The sequence below is a fragment of the Alnus glutinosa genome, chromosome 11, assembly GCF_958979055.1.
Source record: "Alnus glutinosa chromosome 11, dhAlnGlut1.1, whole genome shotgun sequence".
In the NCBI taxonomy this organism is placed as follows: domain Eukaryota; kingdom Viridiplantae; phylum Streptophyta; class Magnoliopsida; order Fagales; family Betulaceae; genus Alnus; species Alnus glutinosa.
Window position 1 is genome coordinate 22,067,594 of NC_084896.1, and position 19,042 is coordinate 22,086,635.

The window sequence follows — 19,042 nt, forward strand, 5'->3', positions numbered from 1 at the left end:
GGTGCAGCCGTGAGGGCCGGTGACTGGTGAGGCGAGTGGCGGAGTGATGAGGGCTGCGACGCTTAGGGAGTTAGAGAAGTTAAAGTTAGGGTTATGTTAGAACTTAGAAGGAAAGTAAGAAAAGTTGAAAGGGCTGCAGTGGCTGCTTTAGCTTGCTTACCGTTTTTTACATTTTTCTGCCTCTTTTTTTTTTTTTTTTTTTTCAAAATCTGCGGGGCGAGGACCCGAGAAATTTCAAGGTCCTCCCCTGCAACTCGCCCTGCACCGCGTGGGGGGCCCAAATAAGGCCCCGTGGCCCGCACTATGGGTGCTGGTTTTAGGCTTTGCGGGGAGGGGATTGGGGGGCGGTGCGGGTTCTGCGGAGATTTGCTTACTCCTTACTACTAATTACTAATCAAGATTTTGAGGCTTATTTAATTGTTAATTAACTTATTTTCCAAAAAAAAAAAAAAAATTCGTAGCTAGTCAGGCTCTGAGAGACATGGGCGCCAAGAAGGTACTACTTGCCATTTAAAATTGCGTAAATTATATTACTCTAATTATAGATAATAATAATAATGCATATAAATAATGCATACAGTCCATATATTTTTGATAAAAATTTAAAGAATTAAATTTAAAAAGTTAAAAGTAAGTACGTTATAGATAAGACAAAGAATAGTACAAACAAATTGGCCAAGGAATAGAAAAAATAAATAAATAAATAAATTAAATTTGGCCAAGGAATTTCTAATTGATTGATGATGTTAGTAATTGATTGATGATCATGACCATGATCAACAATGAAGTTAGGGTTTATTCCAAATGGAACCTTTATTCGCTCAATACCTCCCACCATTTCAGCAATTATTCCCCACTTCTCTCATTTGCTTAATCCTTCAGCCTCCAAGAATTCCACTGCCTCAGGTCTCTCTCTCTCTCTCTCTCTCTCTCTCTCTCGCTCGCTCGCTCGCTCTCTGTGAGTGTGTGTTTGTTTTATTGTTTGCAAGTTGAATTATTTGTGTTATATGGTTGGTCAGTGGTATGATAAATTCTTCTGAGTTTTTACCCAAATAGAGTTTTTTGGTTTTGTCATTTCAGAAGATCATGTACTTTTTGTTGTGTATATATCTTTACTATGTGTGTGTTTTGGTTGTTTAACAACAGAATTGCCTGCAAAGCTTCCAAATTTTCCTCAATTTTCTTCTAGTAGTACTAATTTCTGTTCTTAATTAATCTATACCTTTCTGAAGATCATTTATTATGTATTTTTGTGTGTTTGTGTGTGTTATAGGCACTGCAGTTTTGAAAATTTATTTTTTCAAATGTGTATGCTGAAATTGCTAGAGTTTATTGGGGCTGTGCAGGAAGAAAGAATTTAGTGCTACGTGCGCTGAATTTTGGATACAAGGGTGAGCAACAGCTAATAGAGTTGATGGAGTCTGAAAAGGAAGCTGTGGAATTAAACAGGAACCTTTATCCAAATATTGAGCCATATAGTACTGGGTTTTTGAAGGTTTCCGACATTCACACACTCTACTGGGAGCAGTCGGGAAACCCGAATGGGCATGTGAGTGGCAATTGCCAACTGGATCTTTATCTAATTTAGACTGTTACTTGTTTGTTAACAATTAGCTTTTATATATATATATATATATATATATATATATATATATATATATATATATATATATATATATTCATTTATACAATATTTATACATCCATATATCCACTATAGTTCATGTTGTGTGTTCAAATTTTTGTAATGAATTTCAACAAAAAAAAAAAAAAAAATGCCAGTTGGACTGCTTGTAGGTCTGGTAAGTGTCATACCAGAAGACCTTTGGGTGAAAAGGTTAGGGAAGGACTATATTTGGCCTTTCAAGCCACCAAAAGTTGGCAAATCTGTTTGCATGAGTTCAATCTATGAAACCAGTCGGCATAGATGATTGTAATTTTTTTTATATTAACTGTTTAGCATTCTATTAGTCACAAAATGAAATGAAATTTAGATACTATGGTCCTTAACACGCTTATTTAGCAGGCATGTACATGAAGTATCGTCTCAAAGAGTTTCATTGTCTATGTTGTATCTCTTTATATTTCCATGCTGATTTGTGATTTTATTTTTCTACCTTGACTTATAAAAGGAGAAAGAAAAAATAAATCGGTCAATTATTTTGAAACTTTATCTTGCAGCCGGTTGTCTTTCTTCATGGGGGCCCAGGAGGAGGAACAACACCTAGCAATCGAAGATTCTTTGATCCTGATTTTTACCGCATCATTCTATTTGATCAGGTTATTTTGTGAATGTTATGCTAAATTATTAGCTACATTGAATTTGATTTTTTTTATTTTTTTATTTTTATTTTTTAAATCAGAAAATATTTCCTTCTTTCAGCGAGGTGCAGGAAAAAGTACACCCCATGCTTGCTTGGTAGAAAACACGACATGGGACCTCATTGATGATATTGAAAAGTTAAGAGAACACTTGGAAATTCCAGAATGGCAGGTAAATATTTCACATTTGGTTTTAACCTAAAACAAATTTTGGAATTCCTAGTGGATGTAACTAATCGATAACTTTCTTTTCTGTAATCATGCAGGTGTTTGGAGGGTCATGGGGAAGTACACTTGCTCTTGTGTACAGCCAATCACACCCTGACAAGGTGTGTAACTTTGTCTTTTTTAATATTATTTATTGTTGAATACACTATCCTTGGAAAATGTCGTCTGTAATTAATAAATTTCTTATTTGGTACATTTCTGACAGTCTCGGTGATTTTCTTTGTAAGGTGACTGGCATGGTCCTTAGAGGGATCTTTCTTCTGCGAAAGAAAGAGATTGATTGGTTTTATGAGGGTGGTGCCGCTACCATATACCCTGATGGTATGTTCCATACACTTTCTTTGGTGGTCTACTGGATCGTTTATTGCATATGTGTGACATAAGCAATATAATATGCCTTTCAGATTGATGCTGAAAAGTATTTAAGAGCTTTAGGTTTCAATCTCTCTTAATTTCACTTATTCAAAATTAATAATTTCATTAACAAATCTATAGAAGGACATTCATAAATTGGAAAACCCGTCAACATTAGTCATGATAGTTTCACTCTTGTTCGGTCATCCTTTTGAATATTCCAAGAGTTTTATATTTGTAGCACTTTCCAGTTATTGGATATTACTTAACATTGTATGAGGGCTTGAAGCCTTACTAATTATATTTTCTAAGTGATGATACAAGACAAGGGGGTTTTAAGCTTAGGGACTCTACTGCGTAGCTTCATGAAAACCAAGTTTATGTTCTTGTGGGTGGGGAAGATGTTCATTTCATATTGCATTGATTTGATTTTTTTCCCTGTACTGATTAAACTAGTGAGAAGTTTTCTAAGTGGCTGAATGCTTTTGTATATCCTCACAATGTACAGCTTGGGAGCCATTTAGAGATCTCATTCCAGAAACTGAGAGGGAAAGCTTCGTTGATGCCTACAAGAAGAGATTAAACTCTGATGATATGGAAACACAGGTAGGAGTTTCTTCTGTTTTTGGATATATGCCATCCTTCCATTGCCTGGTTGTTGAACTATATCTTTAAAGTTGTATTTGCAATGAGATCTTTCTTCTCTCTCTCAGACCTCATGCATCAACAAGTATATTGGTTTTGCTGTGAAAAGAAAATTTCAGAATTATATCTAAGATTACAATAGAGACAGGTCCTGCGAATCAGGTGTAGCATGGATTGTAGCTTGGTTGGCCAAGTGGAATTTGGCATGTGTTATTGTTGTCTATTGAGATCTTTAGCTTTTATATTTACAAAATCTCTCGTTTTCCTTATTTCTACAAGTTACTTATTTCATTATTCTGAAAAAAATACTTCCGATTAGTATTTTTGTCCCTACTGTCAGTTTTGTCGATTTTCTTGTTCGTTTTTCTCTTCATAGTTAGGTGTTTCCTTTTGTATACTTTCGGTGTACTTAGGGACGCCTTACGTTTTCAATAAGACTAAATTTACTTATCAAAAAAATTATTCTGAAATTTTCTAAAAGATGGAAAATATTTTTGAACACTTAGATTATCTTCAGGTCATCCTATCTTGCAGTTATGAAGTTATGATTGTGAGCCTGTGTGGATCCAAGTAGAGACCATGAGTAATAATCTCCTGACTTAATTTTGGGTCGTGTTCTAGAGAAGACTCGGAGTTGGTGGGAATCCATACTACATCCTATAGTCTCCTCTAGTCTGATGATCCTATATGCCCTTTCTCAAAGAGATTGGACTGGGTTCCTTGTGGTTTTTTGCTAAGTTCATTGTCAAGGAAAGATGAATTCTAGAAGTAAAAGAAGAGGAGTCTTGGCTATCTTCCTTAATTAAGAAATTTAATATCATTTTGGTTGAATGGACCTTTATTAACGCACAACACACTCCTAACTCTATTCAAACTAATAAGAGTCCTAGTGAGTGTGTTAAGGAGAAACCCGGTTGATCACAACTCCTATTGACAACTGGTTCCTAAAGAGATAGAATCCTACTTGTATTTACTGGAAGAGTTTTAATTGTATTTGTTTACTTTAGGCTGCTGATCACAGTTTTGTATTTAGATTAGGTTTATCTATAAGAGATAGTATTAGACTAGGAAGCAAGTTCCTTGATGTTATCTTGTATCATGTACAAACTCTATATAAATCAATAGATGCTCACAAGATGAGTAAGCTTGAAAAGCCAAATATTATTTGTTTCTACATGGTATCAGAGCCTTCCATAGACTAGCGTCTTTTTTTTTTTCCCCTTCATCATGTCCGATTCTACAACTACTTCGGGAGAAACAAATCCCACCCCTCCATCCTCATCTAATGTTGTTTTTACTATCCCCAACATGAACCACACCTTGCAAATCAAACTCTCCAATGCAAACTTTCCTAGTTGGAGAACTCAGATCATGGCTTTTGTTAAAGCCCAAGATTCATACGGCTTCCTGGATGGTTCTACTCAGCCTCCAGCCCAGACACTCCCGAATCCAAGCACCACTCCAGGTGCTCCTGCCACCATAGCCAATCCAGAATTTCTAGCTTGGTGCCAACATGATCAGATGCTCCTCAGCGTGTTAATCTCCACGCTCTCTGAACCTCTTGTGGTTCATGCAGTCAGCTGTGCCACCTCTCACCGACTTTGGACTACCTTGGTGTCCATGTTTGCTTCCCAAGCACGTTCCCGGGTCCTGCAGATTCACTATCAACTTGCTACTTCCAAGAAGGGTAGCGCATCGATCACGGAATATTTTCAATCATTCAAGGCTCTTTGTGACAACCTTGCTGCTGCCGGCCAACACTTCAACGATTTTGAACGCACATCTTATTTTCTGGCTGGTCTCAGATCTAATTACGATCCGTTTGTTACCTCTATCACTACTCGACTGGATCCTTTGTCCCTAGATGAAATCTATGGACACCTTCTTGCTCATGAGATGTGGATTGAACATCATCTCACACCCGTGGAGCCTGTCTCGCCTGCTGCTAATTTTTCATCCCGAGGTCGGGGTCATCGCGGTCGAGGCCGCAACACCAACTACCGAGGTCTGGGATCTGCTTCTCCTGGCCGTGGCAGAGGTACATATTTCCCATCTGATTCGTCACAGTCTTCACGTCCCATTTGCCAGCTTTGTGGGAAAATCAGGCACACTGCCCCCAGGTGCTATCAGCGTCCCGATCCAACTCTTGCTGGACCACCGTCTGCTCCATACCAGCCTGCTCAAGCCTATTATTCTTCTCCTCATTTTCCTACAGAAGACAATTGGTACCCGGATACTAGTGCAACTCACCACCTCACCAACAACCTACAGAACCTGAATATTTCCTCTGAAGAATACTTTGGGCAAGATAAAATCCGCATAGGTAATGGTACAGGTTTGTCTATATCGCACTCCGGTTCTGCCACTCTTTCCGTTTCTCGTCGTAAATTTCTTCTAAACCAATTACTTCATGTTCCTTCCATCTGCAAAAATCTTCTCTCTGTTCGTCAGTTTGCTTTTGATAATGACGTTTTCTTTGAGTTTCACTCCTGTTTTTTTATCATTAAGGATTGCAAGACCAAACTGCCAGTTCATCACGACCAACTTAAGGATGGTCTTTATCACCTCTTCCCTCCGCAAGTGCCTTCATCCACATCACACGCACTCGTTGGTGAGAGGACTTCTCCACAGAGTTGGCACCACCGTTTGGGCCACCCAGCCCTGCGGACTGTCAACTTTGTCCTATCCAAATTTCAGCTTCTTGTTTTGTCAAATAAGGCACCGGCTTCCTGCAATGTCTGTCCTCAGGCAAAGGGTCACCAATTGCCCTTTTCAGCTTCACAAACTTCTATTTGTAATCCGTTAGATTTAATTTACTCAGATGTTTGGGGTCCTTCCCCCACTATTTCAATAAATGGCAATCGTTTTTATGTCTCTTTTGTGGATGCCTTTAGTCTTTTTACTTGGGTTTATTCTATTCAATCCAAATCGGATGTCCTGCAAGTTTTTCTCAATTTTCAATCCATGGTTGAACGTCTTCTCAATGCCAAAATAAAATCTGTTCAAACTGATTGGGGTGGCGAATATCGCAATTTTCACAAATATTTTCAATCCGTTGGCATTCTCTATTGTGTTTCCTGCCCTCACACTCACCAACAACAAGGTTGTGTGGAAAGGAAGCATCGTCATCTTATTGATACCACCTTAGCTTTACTGGCCGCAAGCTCCCTTCCAAAGAAATTTTGGGATGAAGCTTGTTTGACCTCCTGCTACTTAATAAACCGATTGCCAACTCCCTTACTCAAAAATCTTTCTCCCTTTGAAAAACTTTTTTCTCAAGTTCCGGATTATAAATTTCTCAAGGTTTTTGGCTGCGCTTGTTTTCCAAATCTTCGTGCGTATAACTCTCACAAATTCTCCCTTCGTTCTAAACCTTGTGTCTTCCTAGGCTATAGCACTCTCCATAAGGGCTATAAATGTTATCATAGTGCAACTGGCCGTATCTATATATCTCGGGATGTCATCTTTCATGAAGATGTCTTTCCTTTCTCAAACACGCCACCTTCGGCAAATCCGGCTCCTCCCTCTTCCATACCTCCTTCTGTTTCCTTACCCTTACCCATTCCACATTCCATGGCAATTTCAAATCCACCTACCGACATTATCCCCATTTTATCTTCTTCACCGGATCGTGCCAATCCTTTTAGTCCTTCTGTTTCTTTGTTTTCACCTCCTGCAGAACCGGTTGTGGCTGCTGATCAGCAACCAACCCGTATACATCCTATGCGGACACGATCTCAAAATAATGTTAGCACAATCAGGAAACTCACTGATGGGACAGTGCGCTATCCTCTACCTCGGGCCCTGCTCTCTGAAGCTACTATTACAGAACCTACATGCTTCACCAATGTTGTCAAGATTAGTGAATGGCGTACTACCATGCAGATTGAATTTAACGCCTTGTTGAAAAATAGCACTTGGACTCTTGTTCCAGCTTCGGTTGCTAAAAATGTGTGGTTGGTTGCAAATGGGTTTTTAAACTCAAAAGAAAGGCTGATGGATCTATCGATCGTCACAAGGCACGACTGGTTGCTAAGGGTTTTCACCAACATGCTGGAATTGATTATGGTGACACTTTCAGCCCTGTGGTAAAGCCAACTACCATCCATACTGTCCTATCACATGCTTACTCGGCTGGGTGGTCTATGAAACAAATAGACATCCAAAATGCTTTTCTGCATGGTTTATTGTCCGAGGATGTCTTTATGGAGCAACCTCCGGGTTTTATTCATCCTTTTTACCCTCATCATATATGCAAGTTGCAAAAGGCACTATATGGACTAAAGCAAGCACCCCGGGCATGGTTTGCTCGACTTAGTGGGAAACTGATTGAGCTTGGGTTTATTGGCTCCAAAGCCGATTCCTCTCTATTTCTTTATCATACAGCAACTGTCACTATGTTCCTACTTATTTATGTTGATGATATTATTATTGTATCTTCGGTTCCCACTGCCATTGATGAACTCTTACAACTTTTGAGCAGTGATTTTGCTGTTAAAGATCTCGGCACTTTACACTATTTTCTTGGCATTGAAGTTATACCAGTGAAGGACGGTCTCCTACTCTCTTAGCAGCGCTACATTCGAGATTTACTTTCCAAAACCAACATGACCGAAGCAAAACTAGTCTCATCTCCCATGGCATCTTCTTCGACATTATCTGCTTACACAGGTGATCCTATGGAAGACCCCACATTATATCGAAGTGTTGTCGGTTCACTTCAGTACTTATTTCTTACACGCCCAGACTTGGCGTTTGCTATAAGTCGTGTATGTCAGTTTATGCATCGTCCAACCAAGCTCCATTGGCAAGCTGTCAAGCCTATTCTTCGGTACCTCAAGCATACCATCTCTCATGGATTACTTTTGCACAAGACTTCATCCAATTCTCTACAAGCCTACTCGGATGCTGACTGGGCAGGATGCTCTGATGATCGACGTTCCACCAGTGCTTATTGTGTGTATCTTGGTTCTAACTTAATTTCTTGGAGCTCTCGTAAGTAGCCTACTGTCTCCAGGTCTTCAACCGAGGCTGAGTATAAATTTGTTGCTAACACGGCTGCTGAGTTACTCTGGATTCGGTCTCTTCTTAAAGAACTTCGTCTTACATTGTCTAGTCCACCGAAGATATGGTGTGACAATATTTGAGCAACTTACTTGTCGGTAAATCCTATTTTCCATGCTCGCACCAAGCATGTTGCTATTGATTTCCATATTGATTTCCATTTTGTTCGAGAGTTGGTTGCATCCAAGAACCTAGAGATTCTATTTGTTCCAAGTTCTGATCAGATTGCCGATGTGCTAACTAAACCACTTGTTTCTAAAAGATTTCTTTCTCTGTCTTACAAGCTCAACGTCCGCTCACTCCCGTTGCACTTGCGGGAGGATATTAACGCACAACACACTCCTAACTCTATTCAAACTAATAAGAGTCCTAGTGAGTGTGTTAAGGAGAAACCCGGTTGATCACAACTCCTATTGACAACCGGTTCCTAAAGAGATAGAATCCTACTTGTATTTACTGGAAGAGTTTTAATTGTATTTGTTTACTTTAGGCTGCTGATCACAGTTTTGTATTTAGATTAGGTTTATCTCTAAGAGATAGTATTAGACTAGGAAGCAAGTTCCTTGATGTTATCTTGTATCATGTACAAACTCTATATAAATCAATAGATGCTCACAAGATGAGTAAGCTTGAAAAGCCAAATATTATTTGTTTCTACAACCTTATAGGTAGAGTGAAATATAAAGTACTTGGGTGCCAAGATCTTCCTAAAAATATTACTAACCTTTATAGAAACCATGCAGGACTCAAATTTTATGACATAGAAAAAATCCAATCAAGACCTAATGAACTGGCTTGAAACTGAGGAAAAAAAGCACACCTAGAATTGTTTTCTTGAAAACTCCAGCTGCGGGCCCTAAATAGCTAAAACTAAAGATCTGTGAAAGATTACCTGACAGTTCTGATCCTGTTGTTGCATATAAATGAACTGAACTCCCAAAAAAATCGTTCAAATGAAAAATGTTTGTAACCCAAGGCTCATTGTGTCTTGTGTTCGATATCACATCTAGGCGTCACATGATAAAAGCTTGAAACTCCCAACAAAACTGAAAATTAAACTAATATACATGTTTATACGAGAACTTGAAGGTCCCTGGTTGATGGGAAAAATAAAAAAAGAATCATTCAAGGCTTGTGTTAATGATGTTAGATAAGATGTGTTATCATAACATCTTGAAAACTCTCCCTCGTGCAAATATTTCACATAAATATTATTAATAGAGTTGAACTGTTCCCAAAAGCAGCATCTTACGTTTTATTTATATAGGTACACAGCCACTTCACTGTAAACATGGTACCATTCTTTATGTGCAGCATTCTCAGTGTAATAGCCTTGTACTGTTGCTGGTTTAAGTATCCATTGGCCCAAATGCTGCCAAAGTGTGTGCATTTCTTGTTGAGTAAAAAGGACCTTCCATGCATTACCTTTAGATTTAATTTCTTATGACTCTGTATTGATTGTTATATTTGACAAATTATTTTGTTTTCTTTGCTCTCTCTCAATCTCTTAGTATGCAGCTGCGAGAGCTTGGACCAAATGGGAAATGGAGACGGCTCATCTTCTCCCAAATGAAGAGAACATCAAGAAAGGTGACGATGATGCTTTTTCATTGGTAAGTTGATTCAGTGACGAATATTGTGGTTTCTATTGTTGTTTGTTAATAGAAACATTAAGCATTTTCCTATCAGAAAAAAAAATGCATTTAACTCTCTGTTTATTCCATGAGCAGTCTGTTCTAATCAAACAGCTGTTTGCTTTTATATAACCTCTATGTATGATATGATACTGGTTGCTGTAGGCCTGTGACAAGATAAAGTATATCCACTCATAATATTTAATATATTAAAATTATTGAATCTCTCTGTTTTTTTCTCATGCAAATACTGCAAAAGTGCAGCTTATGTGTTCTGATTGGAGATGTGAGAGGTAGTTAACAGGGTTCCCTGAATTTGATATGGTCTGAAGTGTCAAGACAATTGAATTGTCTGTAGGATTTACAGTTGACCAAGTTATTACATTGCTTCCAGTGGCTATTGTTCTGTCATTGATTAGAAAACACCAGCTCGCTGTTCTCACTTTCCAGAATTCTCTCCCTGTTTGTGCTACTTTTCATCTTCTCAGGAGTAACTTTAACACAGCATTAACTGTTATAACTGCACAATGGAAATTTGTGTTTAAATGTCACATGGTATGCCACTATTTCTCGAGGACTTTTCTCTTTATGATTTTCTTTTAATTTTTACTCTCTAATTCTTTTTAACTTTTCATTGCCAAAAATTACAGTGGCCAGTTTGGTTGATAAGTCTAAACTGCTTGGTTGGGAGGTTAAGTTCTTTCGGTGCATCCATGATGCAGAACCCCCAGAAAGCACAGCTCGATTGTTGCTTGACGAGTGCTCGAGCGGTGGCTCTCGACAGGTGCTACCCGAGAGCACCACTCAATCGTCTTTCGACGAGCTGCTACCCGAGACACCGCTAGACTGCTGCTCGACGGGTGCTCAAGCAGTGCACCTCCAGGAAGCTTTGCTTGAGCTCCATCTTGAGTGGTTCTCAGCAGCTGGGTGTTAAGGAAAGGAATTTCACACAGCCAAAGGATCCCTCGTTTTCTATCCAAATTCAGATTTAATTTCAGCATTGTTAACTTCCATATTAGATCAGGACTTGCCATCTTTGTTGGATTTTCCCCATTTAGATGGTTTTCTTGCCTTTTGAAGTTTTAACAATTGTAACATACTCTAAGGTGCCGTACGGGAGTTTCAGTTTTCACCCAGTTCCTTTTTGTTATACAGCTTCAGCAAAATCCTCGTCATCACTGAAATCCTCCTCGTAGGCTGGCGGCCTATTCAGATGCGCATGATTACGGTTATGGACATATCGAATGCGAATCCCATCGTCGTCACGAGCCCTGTAATCACAGCGATTCTGAATGGGTCCCATCGGGACTCTAGTAAGTGCTTCTTGGATTTCAAGCAACGCGTCCTGCGCTTGCAAGGTCTCACGTTGGAACTCCATGAACTTGGCTCTTGAGAGAGCCTGTCCTTCACGATCAATGTCGTTGGAGAGATTTCTACCAGTGCGCTGGTTGGCCATTGGATCAGGATAACACCGGCTCTGATACCACTTGACGTTGCAGAAGCTAATGGAGAGAATACAGAAGATCTACGTCTTCTGTGTGTGCGGTGTAACAAAAAGGAACGGAGTGAAACTATTTTTTTTTATAAGTAGGAGCTGAGTGAAAACTTCAACTGTATTATGACCAAAACTGAAACTCCCGTACAACACCCCGGAGTATTTTACAATTATTAAAAGTTCAAAATATAAGAAAATCATCTAAAGAGAGAAAATCCAACAAAGATAGCGAGTCCTAATCTAATATTGAAGTTAACAATGCTGAAATTAAATCAGAATTTGGATAGAAATCGAGTGGGATCCTGTGGCCATGTGAAATTCCTTTCCTTATATGCCCAGCTGCCAAGAACCACTTGAGTTAGAGCAAGCAGAGCTTCCTGGAGGTGCACCACTCGAGCGGTGGTCAAGCTGCTCTTGGGTAGCACCACTTGAGGGCTCGTCGAGCGAGGGTGCTCTCGTGAAGCACCTGTTGAGAGCCACCGCTCAAGCGGTGCTTTCTTGGGGTTCTGCATCAATCCAGTTATGAAATGGATTAGGTTCTTGCATGAATGTCTTGATTAGAGTTATGAGGGAAATTCTAACCCCGAACAGCACTGGTTCAGGAGTTAGTGAGCAAATGTGTCATTCTGGCAGTATTTGTTAATAAAAGATTGTAAAGATTTTAAGAAGCAAACAATAAATCGTCACAAAGCAATATTTGGTTTGATAGTCTAAGGGATACAAAAACTGGGTTATAGATTCCTGGGTTAGAGAGGGTCAAGTACAGAAAGGTCGAGTTTGGTATTCAGAAGAACAAAAAGCTATGCATTTTAGTGGAGAACATGGGTCTTAGACGGAAAATGAAAACGTAAACATTTTTAGGTCAAAAAAGTTGAGAAGTGGCTTGATTAATGACCCTAAAATATAGCTGCAACTATATGGCATAGCTTTGCTGGAAAACTTTCATTAGTAAAAGCATTTCATTCTTAAGCTTGCTGAAAGTAGGGCAATAATGATTCTCTTTGTCTCAAAAAATAAATATTTTATTTTTAAAGCAACACTGCATGCGGTTCTTTTTGTTCCTTTCATTTTCTAATCTTCCTCTCATTTTTATCTGTTGTCCCTCTCCTTCTCTGTTTATTTCTCTGTCATTCAAAAACTTCCATATGGATCCTCTCATGTAAAGGATTCGGTGGGAGATACCTTTAGTAATTTAAAACTTCTCTTCCTTGTGTCTCCTTTTTAATCTGCTATGGTGAAGTGGAACAAGTAGAAAATAAAAACTAAAACAACCAAAGACCCTGTATATTGGGTTTTCCACGTCTGGGTGCTAAACATATAACTGCCATGGGTGAAAGGTGAACAGTATGAAACTAAGTGTTGTATTTAATCGTCCCTATTACTTCTATATTGAGATTCTGTTACATTGTTTTTTTTTTTTTGGATTTTCAATATAGGATCTGACAGATCCATGCTATTTTCATTTGATTGGATATCTTCTGAGCAGTGGATATTTGAATGATTGAAATTTTCTTCTATTAATGACATTTATTTTTGGGTTTTATGCAGGCATTCGCAAGAATTGAAAATCATTACTTTGTGAACCAGGGATTCTTTCCTACAGATTCATTCCTTTTGGATAATGTTGACAAGATAAGGCATATTAGCACTACTATTGTACAGGTAAATGTTTCTGTTATCACCATATACATTCTGGTCATGCTTTTTAGTAACTATTGAAGCAAGTAATCTACTTAGACAGAGACAGGTGATACATGGATAATGTTTACCGACATGACGTTGAATGAAGAATCATGTGCTGGAGAATATCTGCTTTTTTTTTTATTTTTTTCTTTAAACAAGCAGAATTTTTTTAGTAGCCTTTTTTCTTGGGAAAGTTCTAAATGGATTTTGGGTGTCGGCGCATAGCTTGGGTAGTATGCCGTACGCTGATTTTTTTCTTTCTTGATCGTTTCGGTCTTCTAATTAGGGGCTTCTTTGTATACTTCCTGTGTACTAGGGTTGCGCTCCTCTGCGCTTTTTAACAAATTCTAACTTATCAAAAAAAAAAAGTTCTAAATGGATAGTAAAATAGAAGATCATCCATTCTGTGTGAGTTGATTAATGATAGGTAGATAGTGATGGTAAAATACATGGTGAATCCATGTCAGGCCCTACTGTTTAGCAAATCGATTTAATTAACATATGGTATTTAGTGTTATATATTATTTCTCTATCAAAAGAATGATGTATAGATAGATATTACTTATCGACGCTATTATGATAGTATTAAACTTCTGTTATCCTAATTTTCTGCATTAGTATGATAAGTCAGTAAGCAAATGTTATTAATTTTGTCACACACATTTTTTTAGGATAGGATTGTGCGCGCCGGGCCCTTCGGGTGTCATATTTTGGCCGAGTTTAATGAATAACTTGTTAACTTTTTATCATAATGCATATAATATTTATTTTCTATTTATTATTGATTTATTTTCCATTAGATGATTTCTTGATTGTTTCTTTTCCTGCACATAGATTTTTTCTACCACTCCATAGTAATTTATACAAGGTTGTATTTCATATATCAACTTGTACAAGGGCACATCTATCCCATGATCTAGTTTAGTGCTTATTATATTTTAGATGAAAGATTGTTCATAAGTACTCTGTCAGTTCTTTTAGAATTTCTGAGAATTGGTTAGAGCTAAACAAATTCATCTGTTAACATAGGCCTCGTGCGTTTTGATGTAAAATGTTTTTTGTTGGAAAATGTTTTCAACTAAAATCATTTTTCAGGAAAATGATTTTAGTTGAAAACATTTTCACGAGGTTTGGCTCGTACAGAAAATCAACAAATATTTCTTGTATTTTCATTGAATCATATTAACCTATAAATATCAATTTTTATTCACAACATAAAAATATCAATATAAAGCCACTAAAAAAAAACCTAAAAATTATGTTTAAACACATTGACCAACAATGATCATGTATTTTCATATAATTTGAAGAGCTGCGAAGAAGAGAGAGAGACGATGAAGAGGAGCTACGGAAGAAAAGAGTGGGTGAGAATTGAAGGGCTTCAGGGGTGGGATTGAGATCCAGTGCAATTGTCTGTCCATATTGTTTGCAATTTGGGCATGCAATTGTGAGAGGGCCCTTGTGGGGCCCACCTTCCTAGGTAGGTGTTCAGATAGCCCAAGAACTACTCGGGCAGGTGGCCCCCATGAGGGACCTCCTCACAATTGCCTGCCCAGAAGTGTGGGAGAGTGGCAAAAAAATGGTTTATGCAGATGAGAAGCGTAAATCATTTTATACCTTATGAATGTTATTTTCTTTGGTTAACTGAAAACATTTCAGGTTAACTAATATTTTATGCTATACCAAACACTAAAAAATAGGGAAAACCTTTTCATAAAACATTTTACACCGATACAAACGGGGTCTTCAATAACAGATGGGTTCTATAAGAGTTTTTGGGAATTAGCTCGTGTGCTCTTTGACATCAAGAGCAAGTTTTTAATTATGAGGACATCAACTTAAGAAATCCCTAAACTCCAACTAATCGGACCAGCTAAAAAGATCGGTGCATTATGACTTGGTTTTCTTGCAAAATGGTATTAAAAGCAGAACTCTAATTTTTGACAAAATGGTATTAAAAGCAGAACTCTAATTTTTGAATACTTTAAATGCACATTTATATCTGAGTGCGTGAATGAGTGACCAGTAAAAAAAACATTTATATATGATCCTATTCATCGTTACTATACATACAAACCCACAACACATATATGTTTCCTCATATTTTCTGACAGGTAAGATTTAAACCTGAGACCAAGCCCAATTATACCTCACTCTTTGCCACCTCAGCCACAGCATCACTAAAATTTGCTTTTTTATTCTTTTCAAGCAACAGTGGACCATATTTTTGAGGGTTACCCTCCAATTCCTAAAATCTCCTACAGGTTCACCTGGGACCTCCCTCTTTTAAAGAGAAGTATCACTTGGCTGTAGTGCCAGTGGGAATTCTTCCTACTGGTATGCGGCCTCTACTTCTGAGGATTTTATTTTTTGACAACCTTAGTTAAGTGGTCATGTTGTCAAAGTTTAGCTGTTTACTTATTTGTTACATCTTTCAAGGTGTAAAGAGTACTCCAAGTATTGTTGATATTGCATTGCAGCAAAATGACTCTCACATGTGCTACCTTATGGGTAGCCATTCAGTATGCCCCTTGAAGGTTCAGTTGAAACTGAAGTTTGATGCCCAAATCAAAAGAATTTTTCTTTGACTTTGTAGGGAAGATATGATATGTGCTGTCCTATGGTGTCAGCATGGGATCTTCATAAAGCATGGCCAGAGGCAGATTTTAAGGTAAGAGAACTGCTCTAGAGTATTTATCTGGCTTGTTACAAAGTATATTTGTCTTTGATCGTTGGACTATCTGGTCGGACTTTACTTGCTTTCTACATTTTGAAGAAATAGGATAGAATTACTCTGGATGAGCAGTCGGTGCAGGTGGGCTGCCCTGGCTTGTCAACAAATTTTTCAAATTTTAAAGATAGGGGACAAGTCTTCACATTTTGTATAATGGTGCTCCTTTATTTGCCTATAGAGAATCTTGTGTTATTCATTATGCTGTTTCAGATGGTGCAGAATAGGAATACAACATACCAAAAGTGTGGACCATATAAACCGTAGTGTGAAAACACTCCCTTTGTTATGCGGTGGCTATCTTTCATTTCTTTTCCACTTTGATCTGTTGTAAAGCCATCTCATTGCATTTGTCTGATAAAGAGCAATTTTAAAAGCCATTAGTGGAGTCCCTTAACTTTTTGACAAACTGTTGTGGACAGAAACAGCAATTATGTTCTACTATATTAAGTTTAGGCTCTTGCAAGGGCATAATATTTTTCAGTCCATTTGTAAGGATACAGAGGTTTTCCCTATGTTGACCGAAAAACATCGGACTGGCTATGTACAATTTTATCTGATTATCTTAGCTTTTGTGTAATAAAACCAGAAGACTTCTTCCAAGTATATGTCACCCTTCAAATCATCAAGTTCATTAAGACTCAAATGTCATGAGGATGAAAAATAACATGCATTTGTTATCAAATTACTTATTGGTGGTGATTATATGGCATTTCTACAGCAGTAATGCATTAATTGAGGTATGGATAAGGGTGCATGGCCATCATACCAGGAATCTACCGTCTGACCTAAAATTATAGGTAGTGCTGTCAAATGAAAATGCAAACCACTAAGGGAAAATTGATTTTTAAACTTAAATGTGGAGTGCATTCAATGAAGAGATGAAAAATCAAAACACCAAGGGAACATTGATTTTTGAACTTAATGTTAAGTGCATTCAATGAAGAGGAGTTAAAAGTGCAAAAAACACGTGCTTTTTGTGGAACTGCCAGGCACCAAAAAGCACTTTTCCCCATTTAAATATATCATATATGTAATTCACTTTAAAATAACCATTGATCAACAACCTATTACAAATGTCCATATTGATGATACTCTCATTTTACGTACTTTTTGGGCATATTTTGTATAACCATATGCTTCAATCTGATTATTTCTATGCTGGTTGTGTATACTTTGTACTGCCTAGGGAAATAGCTTTTGTAAAGTATAAGTAAATGTTTTCTATTGTTATGTGTAGATTTCATTCCGTTTGATGCTTACTTCGCTGCCCATTGATTTTTTTATCCATTTTTTTTTTTTTGTAAGGATTTTAAGAAATTGAATAGCCTGCTACGATTTAGAATTTTGGCTACAACCTTCATGTAACTGAATAATCAATCTCCAATTATTTGAGCCAATAAGCTAAATAACCACTGTTTTGATTTTTTTTTTTTTTGTTGATAAGACTGTTTTGATTCTTTTAGAGGCTCCATGAGGCCTTTACGTGCTCAACTGTGCCTTGAGATTTAAGAATATTGATTATAGGGCTAGTTTATTTCACTTCCAAGTGTTAGTATGTATAAAGGAGAATGAGATTGCAGGAAGAGACATCATAGCCTTGAACTAAGGCTATGGTTCTATATATACTAAGATAACAGAAAATTATCCTTGATTGCAATTCCTTAGTTTTATAACAATTTACCTTTTTCTTTTCGCCTTTTCGCTTTTTATGAAGTTTCTTTTTCCTCTCAATATTCCAAGTATGAAAAGCAGGGCAGAACCATTTAGAGTTCAGCGTTTGCAGATACCTGATTAACTCAAAGAATGAAGCTGTTGTTATTTCATGTTAACAGACAGTTATTTGCAGTCAATGTTTCATATATCCTTTTAAGTTCTGGTTTCATTTTATATATATATTAACAAACTACATAATAATGCCCCTGTTTACAGGTTGTTCCAGATGCTGGACATTCTGCTAATGAACCTGGAATAACTGCGGAACTTGTGGCTGCAAACGAGAAGCTGAAAAACATCATCAAGAAGTATGTGGACTAAGCCCAGCACACCAGATGAGAGAAGATGAGAAACTAGCTTCCTGTTGAGCAGGCCATTGTTACTTTGGCTAATAATGTATGCTGAAGCTTATTGGGTTTAGATTAACACTGTTTATTGCTCTGCATTGGCACTGCCCATTCTTTCACTTGAAAGAAGACATTGCTTGTCAACATAAAGGGGGGGATGGTTTATGAACAGGCCACCTTGTGTATATCTTGAAACTTCCAATATATTGTCTCTATACGTTGCAGGAATGTTTTCCTTTAGGGGGGGGGGGGGTTGAATTATTTCTTAAAGCATTAGCAACATACTCAAAATTCCATTTCACTTCCTTAATGTAGAAAAAAAATTTATAAGGAAAATGTACAACAGTTGTGCAACTGTTGTGCAAGGACTTAGAGACATGGGTGGGTCCTATGTGATGAGTTTCATCTCATGTTTCTAGAGATGGTGCACAACTGTTGTGCATGAATCACTCATCTTTTTAAAAACCCACATAAAAGAATAGTGTTTGTAGGATGGCATTTTTGTTTTTAATCATTTACCCTATCACTCTGATGGTAAGAGTGGGGATTAAAAGCATGTTTAGGATTGTGTTTAGGAGCTTAAAAAGTAGTTTTAATACTAAAAAACTTTTTCCAGACAAAAATAGGTCTGTTTGGTAATTATTAGGGTTAAATACATATTTGTCCCCTGTGCTTTACGACCTTTATTTTTTGCCCCCTCAATTTCACTTTTTATCAAATTTGGTACCTGTGGTATATGAAAAGACGGAAATGGTACTTCCGTCTGATTTTCCATCCAAAACTAACGTCTACCCACGTCATTGGGTACCTAAAAATTTGAAGCC

The 19,042-nt window shown here is 37.6% G+C and overlaps 1 protein-coding gene across 1 annotated transcript; it reads left to right on the forward strand.

The window, feature by feature from the left end:
• Window positions 1-746: 746 nt before the first annotated feature.
• LOC133882205 (proline iminopeptidase) lies at window positions 747-18,446 on the forward strand. The gene is made up of 11 exons (XM_062321319.1): window positions 747-906; window positions 1,347-1,549; window positions 2,181-2,279; window positions 2,383-2,493; window positions 2,588-2,650; window positions 2,777-2,870; window positions 3,412-3,509; window positions 10,124-10,225; window positions 13,290-13,403; window positions 16,021-16,095; window positions 18,088-18,446. Exons 1-11 carry the CDS (start codon window positions 783-785, stop codon window positions 18,190-18,192), a joined length of 1,188 nt encoding a protein of 395 aa, XP_062177303.1. The 5' UTR covers window positions 747-782; the 3' UTR covers window positions 18,193-18,446.
• The last annotated feature ends 596 nt before the right edge of the window (window positions 18,447-19,042 follow it).